The sequence below is a fragment of the Dermacentor andersoni genome, chromosome 11 (genome assembly GCF_023375885.2).
Source record: "Dermacentor andersoni chromosome 11, qqDerAnde1_hic_scaffold, whole genome shotgun sequence".
Classification (NCBI taxonomy): domain Eukaryota; kingdom Metazoa; phylum Arthropoda; class Arachnida; order Ixodida; family Ixodidae; genus Dermacentor; species Dermacentor andersoni.
In genome coordinates, this window is record NC_092824.1 from 72,014,998 (window position 1) to 72,027,149 (window position 12,152).

Below are 12,152 nucleotides of genomic sequence, written 5' to 3' on the forward strand. Positions count from 1 at the left end.
CGGACATGTTGAAAGCAAAGTATACTTTTTTCTACGCACGTACTCTCGTCCACGTTTCAAATACAATATCTGGGTATTTACTGGGCTTGTGCACTTGAAGCACAGTTGAGGTACGCGATGGGTCGCGGGCGTCGTGGCTTTAGTGCTCCGTGCGCCGGGAACTATCAGAAAGACTTTGCAAACATTTCGTCGTCATCACGCGCCGCCTTACGCTTCAACCACCGCCACAAAACTGATTCTCTGTGCTCTCGGCTCTTTGTCACTCTATACACGTGACCACAGTCGTCATTACACTGCCGTGCGAGCGACCAGTGTGTGGATTGTGAGGTCGTGTGTTCGACTCCTTACGCATGTCGCTTGGTGTGTGGGCGACAGAAGAGTGAACGAAAAAGAAAGAAAGCAAGAAAGAGAGAAAGAAAGAGCCTGTTTCGAGATTTTTTCTCGCGATTCATAGGGTCAGTCCTCCTGCAATGATCTCGGATACAGCCGAAAATACTCGCAACCCTTTATAGGTGTTAGCTTATGGTACATAACTTTGTCGTTGCTCATTAACTGCGACAGTAAGGGAAGTTTGCTTACTGAAGAGGCCGCTGTTTAAAAATCGTAACTAAAAAGAGAAACAATGACACTAAGCGAGAGAACAATATAGACAGAAGTAAATGTGATCGGAACATTTCGCCCATCTGTCACAGTGAAAAGAAATCTCATACTGCACACTGAAAGCTTGACACAAAATTTCAAATGTAATGACGAGTCGGCGCACCGTTTGTGACCAAATAATCTAGTAACGTTGGTTTGTGACAAGCATGCTGCAGTCTATGTAGCCATGCTTGAAATGTAGTTCCGTTCACGCAAACCGCATGAAAAGTCACGAGCGCGCGGAACAGTTGTCAGGACGTGAAAATGAGACGAAAATAAATAAATTAATTACTAAATAAAAGGTCGTCACACCGAAGCGCGCAAAATGTCAATGACACGAGACGAGAAAGTCGTCGTACCCGCCGTGGTTGCTCAGTGGCTATGGTGTTGGGCTGCTGAGCACAAGGTCGCGGGATCGAGTCCCGGCCACGGCGGCCGCATTTCGATGGGGGCGAAAACACCCGTGTGCTTAGATTTAGGTGCGCGTTAAAGAACCCCAGGTGGTCAAAATTTCCGGAGTCCCTCACTACGGCGTGCCATCATAATCAGAAAGTGGTTTTGGCACGTAAAACGCCATAATTTAATCTTTTTTTTAAAGTCGTCGTGACGTCTCCATGACAGTGTGTGTGTATGGCGTAATGCTGAGCACACGCTGGGAACTATGCTGTCCATACGCAATGCCATAGCAGCTACCCCATCAGTCCTGCCCAAACTACAGTTTGTTTTTCCTTTGCGTGACGCCCACCAAGTGTAATCTTGGTGTCAGTTATCAGTCAGTGTTATCTTGGCGTCAGCCGCGCAATACTGTTCCCCGAGGACGCCAGGAACGCTGGCGCAATGTGGCGCCTAACCTTTTTTTTGTGGGACGAGTCTTGTGTAACAGGCCGCACGGGCACGAAGATATTAATCTAGCCTCGATCGATACCACCACCGTCTAACGGGCTTCAGCACCGCAGTCCTGTATGTACCGATCGACCAGGGAGCAGGCCATATACCTCTGGCTTGTGTGTGCAGCGGCCGCGTGACCTTCGAGATCGGAGCGCGCCGAGATCACAGAGGCTACAGTATACCGGTGTCTGGGCTGAGGAGAGGAGGAGTCTGTTTGCGCAGCTGCTGAGCGGGGATGGCGCGCACTGGAGCGTGGATATTACTGCACACTTACTACGCAGCTGGCGTGCCGTTGTTATTAGGGTCTCGTTAAGGCCTCGAATAAAAGGTCGCAGTAGGGAGGCAATTATCTTCGTTGGCGCTTCGGAACCCCGCTCTCGCTGTTTAATACGTGATGGTCTGATCCAGCTTGCAGCTGCCCTTAAAATGACAGGACGTTCGTTACATTTGCCTCGTAGTGCCCGTTCTGTAGGGGTCACTGACCGGATCGCTCACTTCAGTGCCGCTACCTGATGTCGCTTTCTTCCGGAATGTTTCTTGGAAATGCTGATTGATCCCGGAGTGCTAAGCTGAAGCGTCGCGTAGCACATACAAAGTCTAGTTGCTCTTATAGACTCCCGATCTCGACAGGCATTTCCACAGGGGGCATTAAATGTCCTGCTGTGTTTTCAAGTGGACACTGTAGAGATACCCTACAGTATCCCTGCACGTGTTTTTTTTTTCTTTTTTTTTTCAGTATCCCACTTTGTGCCCGACTGCATTCCTTATACTGATAAATGTTTTTACTGTGCACACCATTAGTTCCTGAGTTTTTATCATGCCCTACCATTATGCGTATCTTAAACCCTGTCGACTGTTCATGCGCTTAGATTCCGCCTGTCTTGGGTTTTAGTTTCTTTTCTTGTTACTGTTGTCATTGTAATCGGTATACTTTATAGTTCTGGTATCCAGTTTTGCCATATGTATAATGCCAGCCAATATTATTATTATTTTTTCTCTCTTCGTGTTATCCTTTTTCCCGCCCAACCTTGCACTTGCCGCCATACCACATTATCATCGATTCCTCTCCTTTATGTTAAACTGCAAATTTGAGCCGTACGTTGTACACCGACAAGTTACTTTGTACTTTTTTTATTACCCCCCTTACTCAATGCCCTGTCAAGGGGCCTGTAAGGTATGTTCAATAAATAAATAAATAAGTAAGCTTAGCTTTATTAGTAAGTTACGCTTATACAATATATATATATATATATATATATATATAATTTTTTTCTATCGGTATAGACGGATTTACATTGTATTCGGAAAGAGCAAAAACCAAAAAAGAACTTAGCCTGTTTCGATGACTTTTACTGGAGCCACAACGCGTCCCATATACGAAAACATAACGTGACATCAGGCAGACGGCACGGTGCAGGAGTTCATGTGCGTAATGCAAAAGTTGGAATTTTTCACCTTCATTTTCACTTCTTATAATCAACCCCGTTCCATCAGTGTAAACCGATCTAGTCTCCTTTTCCCCCCAAAAAGCTTGCCTTGTGGCATAAAACGTCTAGTATGTGCAAGCAGTCTGCTACATAAAAAAAAAGAACATATCGTTCTTCTTAAAGGGCGCTAAATAGTGTTTCTATTTAACGTCCCTTTTAGATACCGATGTGCTTTTTACGTAGCAAATTGTCACCACACGCCGGCGCCCATACTTCTCTCTTTCCTTCTGTGTGCTTTCAGCCAGATTACCATTTCCGCTGCGTAGGGCAACAAATCAGCAAAACAGGCGTTCACAGGCCCCTTCACCATTCTAACTACGTTGCTCTTCGAATGAAGGAGACGCGGGTCATTTTTATGCCGAGCCTCGCCACTCGGCTGCTCCACGCGACCTAATGTTACCGATGTGAGAGAGGCCGTTTCACAAACTCCCCTGGAAGTCACTCCACAAGCAAGTTACGAATGACTTTTACCTATTCCCTCTGTTCTAAATATGTTAGATAGTTGTTCTTTACTCTCTTCTCTCCATTATCCTCTCTCTCATGCTGTTCTTTTACTCCTCCACCCCTCCCCTTCTTCCCCCAACTGCTGACCGCCGTTCGACTGTCAGTAGACTGCGTTAGATAGTTGCAGTGCGGTGAGCAGTAATTTAATTTCCTTCCTTTTTATCAATTAAATAATTTTTTACTTATTCATACACTTATTTATTAAATAAACAACCCATTATTACTACTACTGCTATTTCATGCTGGTGCGTCTTCTGGCGGGAAGTTTCTAAATAACCGAGTCAGTCGCTCAGTCCTTCAGGGAAAGACGAGGTTTCGTAGCTGTCGTAATCAACTGCTAGCCTTTAATCAACTCCTTCGCGGATGTCACCCCCCTTCCCCTTCAAGAAGTTGTCCGTGCGCTTTTGGCACTTTCTCGTACGCGTCTCCTCTGAATGCCCTCTTTTACGGGAAGGCTTTTCAGAGAACGGGGGAGTGTGGACGGTTCCCTAAAGCGCCCAGTTTTCATTCTGCCGCAGCTTTTTAATTCAATGGGCGTCCTTCCAGAATAATTCTTGTGTCGTCCGGACTGCCCAAACCAGCGTACTTTCGAAGGAATCCTTGGACGTGTTTTTTTTTTCTTTAATGGGGTCGTGTGTGTGTGTGTGCGTGGCGGGGGGGAATTTACTGTTGCATCGTGTTTTCATTGGACGTTGCTTTCAGGGCTTTATTCTCGTTTGCCATCCGCCTCTTCTTGTACGGCGGTGGCGAGTGTCCCAAATGCGGTGCCCTTGCTTACAGTGTGCGTTAATTTATGGACCGTCGTTTGTCAAGCGCAAAGCGCCGTGCTGCCATGTAGCCTAAGCTATTTAGCGCGCTTTTCCCATTTCTGTTCTTTCGTGCTGAGTATAGTAGAGAGAGGGAGAGTGAGGGAGAGCTCTTATTGAATAAAAGCCTTTGTCTAACTTCCATTGAAGTTTCTTTTTATTTCGTTTTAAAGCTAACTTTTCTTTGCCTACTATCCCGGGTTGTTTCGCGTCCTTCGGCGCTGTCTCGCCGACTAAACCGGCTTATATAGTGCTGAATTCTGAACGACAAAATAGCGCCCGTGCGCAGTAAAACAATAAATAACGTCGCAAAACTTGCATGTAATGTAGGCTGATTAGTATCTCTAACTCACTGAGACCTTTTAATGGAATAGCGCGTCGTATAGAATGGCTTCATCGATTTTCTTAATTTGTCCTATATGTAGACCACCGTGATGTAGACTAAGCGTTCTTATGTGCCACTGGGAGTATTCCCCTGAGTATATGCTATACTGGTGTATCGGCCCATTTTTGGCCGCTCCTCCAGAATGTGTAGGGGTGCGCGAACAGTGATTTTTTGAGACCGAATCCAATGCGAATCGAATAATGCTAGAAGCGACCGAAATCGAATATCAAGGACCTTTCGGATAATTTTCGAACAATGAATAGCTGTTATCGCAATACGTATAACACGATGTTCACATCCCAGTATTCTTAAAGTTCCCAAGTTTCTGTCATTACGTATATACGTTACGAAGCGTTGTTTATTAAAAGCACAAATGAAGCATTAGGAGCGAACAAGTAGTTTCGTTGCATGCATGGGGCTCTTCAGAGATTGCGAATGATCGCTTTACAGTCTGTCAAGTGTGGCTATACCTAACTGATCTCGCCTGCTCCACTGTGTAAGTTATCGTGTTTTATGTCCGTACCACGCCCGTGGGGGTGAACATTTGCCGTAATTTGCTTCGATTTTGTCTTTATTTAGGCGCATTTGACGTTTCGAAATGTTCCAGAAGTATTAGAAAAATACCCGCATTTACGAATAGTGACTATATTCGATTCGAAAACCGAATCGAGTGGAACACTGTTCGGTTCGTTATTCCAAAGTTTCGAAATATTCGTGCACCCCTGGTTATGTGCCGCGGTGTCACAAGGATTGTAGGTGCCTCAAATGTGTTACTCCTCTGTGCGTACACCTTTCGTCCTTCTTCGTCCCTCGACAAACATCATACATCGCTGCGCCGACGTTAAACATTTTTTTACGCATCGCAATAAGTCGCAAGTAACGCTTGATTAAATGCTCCACTAAAACTTCGCTTCACGTAGATCCCCCCCCCCCCCCCCCCCCGTGCATCGAATCTGCATAACTCTTTTTTTTTTCATTTGACTTGAAGCGAGAAAGATTGGGAGGTCAATCTTTCCCTCGTCAGGTTTCTTTCGGCCGTCTTTGCCAGAAGCGGACAAAATCTGCCCCCTTCGGAGTAGTAGCCACAGCCAAACCTTTTGTATGTCTTTGAGACCATGGCCGCGTTGAGTCTCTTGTTAGCCAGCCACTCAGGCACACGCTTTTATTCCGCTCACTTTTAGCCCTTTCTCCTCCTCTCGATCGTGTTACCTTTTGTATTTCTTATCGCTTATCCAGCCGAACTTGAGTGTGTACAGAGAAAAAAAAAACAAAGAAGACAAAGCTCCATAGATCGCCCTTGCCGCGGGAGCAATGTCAGAGTCGGCAGTTATGTATCCACCGGTTTTGTCCGGTTCGCTCGGCTTTGCTCACTTATTAGCTGGGCGGTTCAAGAAGGCGGGACATTGGGGGAGGGGGGGGAGGGTTGAGCTGCTGGGGGTGCGTTTGGCGGAGACGCGATAAGAGCGGGTGTCCGAGAATTGGCGCGCGCACGAGATGCCAGCGAGCGATCGATCCAACGAAAGTATACTGCCGCGAGGACAGAAGCTGGTCGAACACTTTCGGCTTGTTGCTTTGGAAATTAACGGGGCTCGCCGGCTACTCAACCGCGTATACCTGATTCGCGGACCTTGCTGGCGGCTTGAATGAACAATTCATGAATGACAGAGATGACGTGCTTACTGCATGCAGTCGAGAGAGAGAGAGAGAGAGAGATCGTTAATGAAAGAAAGGTGGAGAGGTCGGCTTCAGTAGCTGTGTCTCTGGCGTGGTACATAGCTCAAGGTCGTGTCACACGAGCCGTTGTGTTGTTCGGCGTGAAAAGGTTATCACTTGAATCGTTCAGCGTGACTTAATGGCCCTTAAGTCATTTGTACTCGGTGGTAATTGGGCCTCGCTACGCGCTCCTTAGTGCCATTAATTCGGCACTCAATGCTGTTGTCGGCACGACTCGTGTTGGCTTACGAAATCCGAATTCGCGTTCCATTTAGTTGCTCGCATACGGCAGCGCATTGACTTAGCGCGCGTTCCTGGCCAGTCGGAAGATTCGCTTAATTCAGGCAAACATATTTTTTTGGTGCGACAGGCTCTTTTCCATCCAGACTTCGGGTTTGGCTCTTTCGGATATGGTGTCGAGATCGTCAACTTCATCTTCCGTATAGTCGGACAAAACACACTCGTAGGTTGTCCGGCTTACGAGCATAATTCTATTTTTCGATGAATGTGATCGAAAATGCTTTCTTTTTCTTTCTGTCCACGGGGGACGTGAAGTCTTACCATTATCGTGGTGCGCGAACAACATAAAATATGGACCTGTGGCCAACACCGCTCTGAAAATGATCGCTCTGACGTGCTCAAGACCTTGGCCACCTAATGGCGCACTTAATTTCGTGTACTTAAAATGCCACACTTAATGCTGATAACCTTCACCGTGCGCCAGTAGAAACGTTCATGCGTTGGAAGCGAAATAGCTTGCGAAAAGGGGCGCCGCGATAGTTTGGGATAAGTGCATGAGGACAAAGAATGGTGTGTTGGAGCGAACGGAGGGACAGCCTCTCTGTTCGATCGAGTTCGCGAACATTCCCTACAGCCCTGCGTGGTGTCGCTAAAACCGTGCGGCTTTGTGCAAGCCAACGTCCTCGACAGCCAAGACAGCAGGGCGGCGGTACCGACGCGATCAATGCACAACTCCGCGGAGCGCAATCCCACCACCGCGTCGTCTGCTCTTGAGGAGCGGCTGTAAAAGTATACGCTGCGAAATGCTCGACGGCTGACCGTAAATGTGACTTGAATATCGCGCCTGTAGCATCTGGATATTCAACAATATATGTATTACGCGATCGCTGTCCGGTACTACATCGCAGGCATGGTTCGCGTGGAATGGCGGGATACGAAGTTTATTAGGCTCACCGTATGCACTTCGCGAACTAGTTGCCTGCAGTTCCTAAAGTGCCAGCTCCGTGTTCTTGCGCAGCCGATCCGGCATCTCGTACATGAGCCGTGCATGTGTGCAATTGAAGGAAATGCGCTGAGCCCGTTTTTGCGCGAAGTCTGCACTGGCTGAAACGACTGGTGACGTGCAGGCGACGCCATCCTGCACTGAGGAAACAAAAATCGAGTTACAGAACCTCTTGAATAGCTTAGGTAGTGCCCAGCCACGGTGTACAAAGTAGTATCTTACACTGCGGTGCAGGCGAATCTGATTGCTGTGGTCGGTTTGGTTGATAAGGTATGGCGCTACTCTGGGCTATACGAGGCTTGTATGTTCGTCCGCTTGGGGCTCCCTGAAATGTATTAACATGTCAGCGTACTTGCGCTTTTGCGTCCCACCCCTGTAGGAATGCGGTCGGGAAGCGCACCTGCGACCTTGCAATGTGTTCAGCTGTTATATATGTCGCTCTGTAGAGCTTAATTAGATATGACATGGTTTGGCCACGTAATGAAGATGCATGTAACTACGTCGTCAACAAGGCAATGCACAATGATGTGGCAGGGAAAGAAGAAAAAAGAAAGAAGAAAACTAGGTCAGCCTATGAAAAGATGGCAAGGTGCTGTCGAGGACGATGCTTAGAGCCGAGAAGCTGGGACGAATGGGTGTCTAGTATAGGACAGAGTGGGTAGTCATCAAACATATTGACCTCATGTAGTGTAATTGGGGCACTGACGACAGAACCGTTCCACTTATCTTTGAATGATTGGTGAAAACGTAATCATGCCATGCTCTTAGCTTTTTCCCTTCGCAAAAGAAAAAAAGCTAATGAAAATTTCCGGTCTCCGTGCTGGGCGCTAGTGCAGTCGCAACTTGACATTTATGCTTCCCATAGCGTCCACTGCGGTGCGCACTTTTCGTGGCGTGTCGTGTACACGCAGTCGATCTTTGGCGACAGTTAACTTTGGCACGCGGGATCTGCAGGAAATTGGCACTAGTAGATGAAGGGCTACGTTCATCAATTCTTAATGCTCCGTTGGTCAGGGCCACTTCTCTCTGTCTCTCTCTCTTTCGTCCTCATTCGTATTGGAACATGCGAAATATCGCCCGTGTCGCGAACTGTATATATATATATATATATATATATATATATATATATATATATATATATATATGGTAACCCGCATCCACACACACACGCGCGCGCGCGCACTTACACACACACACACACACACACACACACACACACACACACACACACACACACACACACACACACACACACACACACACACACACGCACGCACGCACGCACGCACGCACGCACGCACGCACGCACGCGCGCGCGCGATGACATTTACTGCGCAATATATAGGTTGGTGAAATGCTGGATCGTTTAAACGTGGGCGGTGTTTTAAAGCCACAACGCTTAACGTACTATTGAACACTCTATGTTGATACCTCGAAATGCTGATTTAGGCAAGAGAAATTTGACACAAAACCCACAATAAATGTTTTGATACGCTCAAGCAAAGTGTCGGCTCTGGATAAATGTGGCTGCGTATGGCTATCCATTCCATTCCGTTTCGACTCGATTCCGGAGAGCGGAGCTCCCCGTGATTCGACTCCGTTTAACTCCTGGAATCTGGCGAGAGTTGGGCCATTCCCACTCCTGGAGTGGCTGCGCTGGTTCAATGTCAATGTGGTTCACCGTTAATGTGGTCGCACGAATAAAAATAAATTACCATCACAGACATGATATATGCATGACGGCGTGCTAGTGTCCGATTTTCTTGTATACGAAGCATGTTGTATCATCACTTGTCGGCGCGACTGTTTGGCTTTTCGTAGAATGTAGCTTAACCTATGTCTTTTTGTTTTTTGTGCAGGTGTTCGAGGATGCACTTGACGTGTCCAGTCCAAGGTAAGACACGGCGCTTTTCCTGATATCGCTATGGTTATTTTCCATAAGTTATTTCGGGGCAGCATTCTTCTCGTTGACTTTGCACGCTCTCCCCTTCACTGTTTGCCACCACAGTGATCGATTTAACTACAATTTTTTAGGCGTTTTCTCCGACCAAAGCCCCCGAGTCTTCAGATGCTCAGGACGTATATTTCAGTGCGGGGGCAGGAGCGGGGGCTCATTTCACGTACACAAGCTTTTTTTTTTTTTTAATTGATTTTGTTTCTATGAACTTAAGGCTTAATTGACTATATTAGAGGTGGGTCAGCCCTCAGAGATTCGGGGGCTGGGGGGGGGGGGGGGGGCGAGGGCAGGTCCCTTTGTGCAATGGAATGCATGGAGGCGCCCGCTTGCCCCTACTGCCCGCCCTGTTTCTGGTGCCCCCTGAATGTCTCTTGAATTTGCCATCGAATCGGTTAAATCGTTATCGAATCCGGTTAATGAGGCAGTTGTCAATCCGCTAAGCGGGAACTTCCCGTTGCCTTTAGAATTTGGTTCAAGTGATAGCCAGCGCCATCGCAGATGTAGTAGATAAAATATAATTAAATTAAATTATGGGGTTTTACGTGCCAAAACCACTTTCTGATTATGAGGCACGCCGTTGTGGAGGACTCCGGAAATTTCGACCGCCTGGGGTTCTTTAACGTGCACCTGAATCTAAGTACACGGGTGTTTTCGCATTTCGCCCCCATCGAAATGCGGCCGCCGTGGCCGGGATCCGATCCCGCGACCTCGTGCTCAGCAGCCTAACACCATATAGTCACTGAGCAACCACCGCGGATGGATAAAACATAAATACCCCAGAAAGTGGATGGGAAAACGGCGCCGCGTTAACCGGTGGGTTCGTTATACCACCTGCGGCCAGTTGCTTTTTCATCCACTTTCATTTTTATTTATTTATAATTTCATTAATTCAGTTAATGACTACAGATAATTTCCCCTATGCTGTCCTTGGTGTCATTATTTGTTGGCTTCTTATGCTATGACTAATAGCATAAGATAATAATAATAATAATAATAATAATAATAATAATAATAATAATAGGTCTAATCAAGTCCATAACGATATAACGATCCCGGATCTCCACTTAATCCATTTGTACAGTAGATTATTCAAACGAAACAAAGGGGTCATATGACTAAAATTGCTGAATATTGGGTGAACAAGGAGTGCTTTAGCCTGGAGTTTAGCCACCCGGGTTCTTTAACGTACACCCACAACACGGTACGCGAGTGCTTTCTTTTTTTATTCGTCCCCCGTCGGAATGCGACCGCCGAAGCTGCAGGTGGAACCCTCGACCTCGAACTCAGCAGCTCAGCGCCATAGCCGCTTGGCTACCGTGGCGGGTATGCGACATATTCATCAAATAAGTCTATTCGAAGCAAACTTCACTAAATTGTAATGCTGCTCACTGTATACTCTGAACCACCGAACCCAGCTGTAGTAACAAGCTAAGAATGCAGCGGTGGTCGCCGCTGAAAGGAGTGTTGCATACGTGCGCGAGCCCTCGCCCAGTTTACAGGCGACAGCTTGTATTACGCCATATGTTTCAGCGACGTACTCATGTAATGTATATTTCAGCGACATACTCCTGTAGTAGTATATGACTTTATTGCTGGCCAGGATTATAAGTGTTCGTTGGGAAAGATGCGCAGCCGAGACGGACATCAAAACGTGGGCGCTATAGTCGTCAGTGAGTTCATTAACGGTAATATTATTTCCACATTAATTACTTGCGGATCCATGTTGCAGTTGCGGAAGCGAAGCCGGTCAGTAACCAAGGCATGTCAGCTGCAATTATGAAGCCATGCACCACAACTTTTTGAGATACTAATCCCCAAGGTGTGACACGAAAATACCGTATTTATTCGAATCTAAGTACCCCTTTTTAGTTCATGCCATGCTGACCTAAGTTGGGAAGATTCAAGGCAAATAAAACATCGGCGTACAGCTTTCTCTCTCTCTTTCTCTTTTAATGCGCCGCATTCTTGCCGAATATTGACCGGTTTTCGCTACCAGGCGTCTGACTGTTTTCGTGAGGCCAATCCCGAAGGCAGGGCAGCGTCTCAAACGGCGACCCGGGACTACATTTGCAGCGCGCGGCTGTTATCAAACGCCCAGATAGTGCTCAATGTGATCTTCAGGCGGATCGCTGACGAAGCAATGCGCAATCACTCATCGCTTGACATATCCGTTCTCGTATACTAGGCATAGCGAACCTGGGTTTTCCCACAAGTGCGCATAATTGACGGCAGCAGTGACGCACATTGGGCTTGTTACGCCCTAATAAGCGACGAATCCACCAGTGAAGCGACCCATGATGTCACCGGTGAAGGCACGGTCGAAACCTCAATTAGTGAACCGATGCGCATTGAGTAATTACGTATGTCAAGCGATGCGCGTTGCATAATTGTACATACTATACAACTGTGTAAAGTTGTACATAATCGTCATCCCTAAACATGCGATGTAATGTAAACATTTCATCTTCACAACCTGCGCCATATTCGTTTGGCTTCAGAAAATCACCACGGCCATGCCTATCTAGTACCA

The 12,152-nt window shown here is 47.0% G+C and overlaps 1 protein-coding gene across 2 annotated transcripts in view; it reads left to right on the top strand.

The window, feature by feature from the left end:
• LOC126518038 (tetratricopeptide repeat protein 39B-like) overlaps positions 1–12,152 on the top strand; it is a 176,191-nt gene that overhangs the window by 142,498 nt on the left and 21,541 nt on the right. For both annotated transcript variants that reach the window (XM_055064122.2, XM_050167890.3), the window contains one exon: positions 9,525–9,559. In XM_055064122.2, the coding sequence (XP_054920097.1) occupies positions 9,525–9,559 (35 nt within the window). The remainder of the gene's footprint in view (positions 1–9,524; positions 9,560–12,152) is intronic.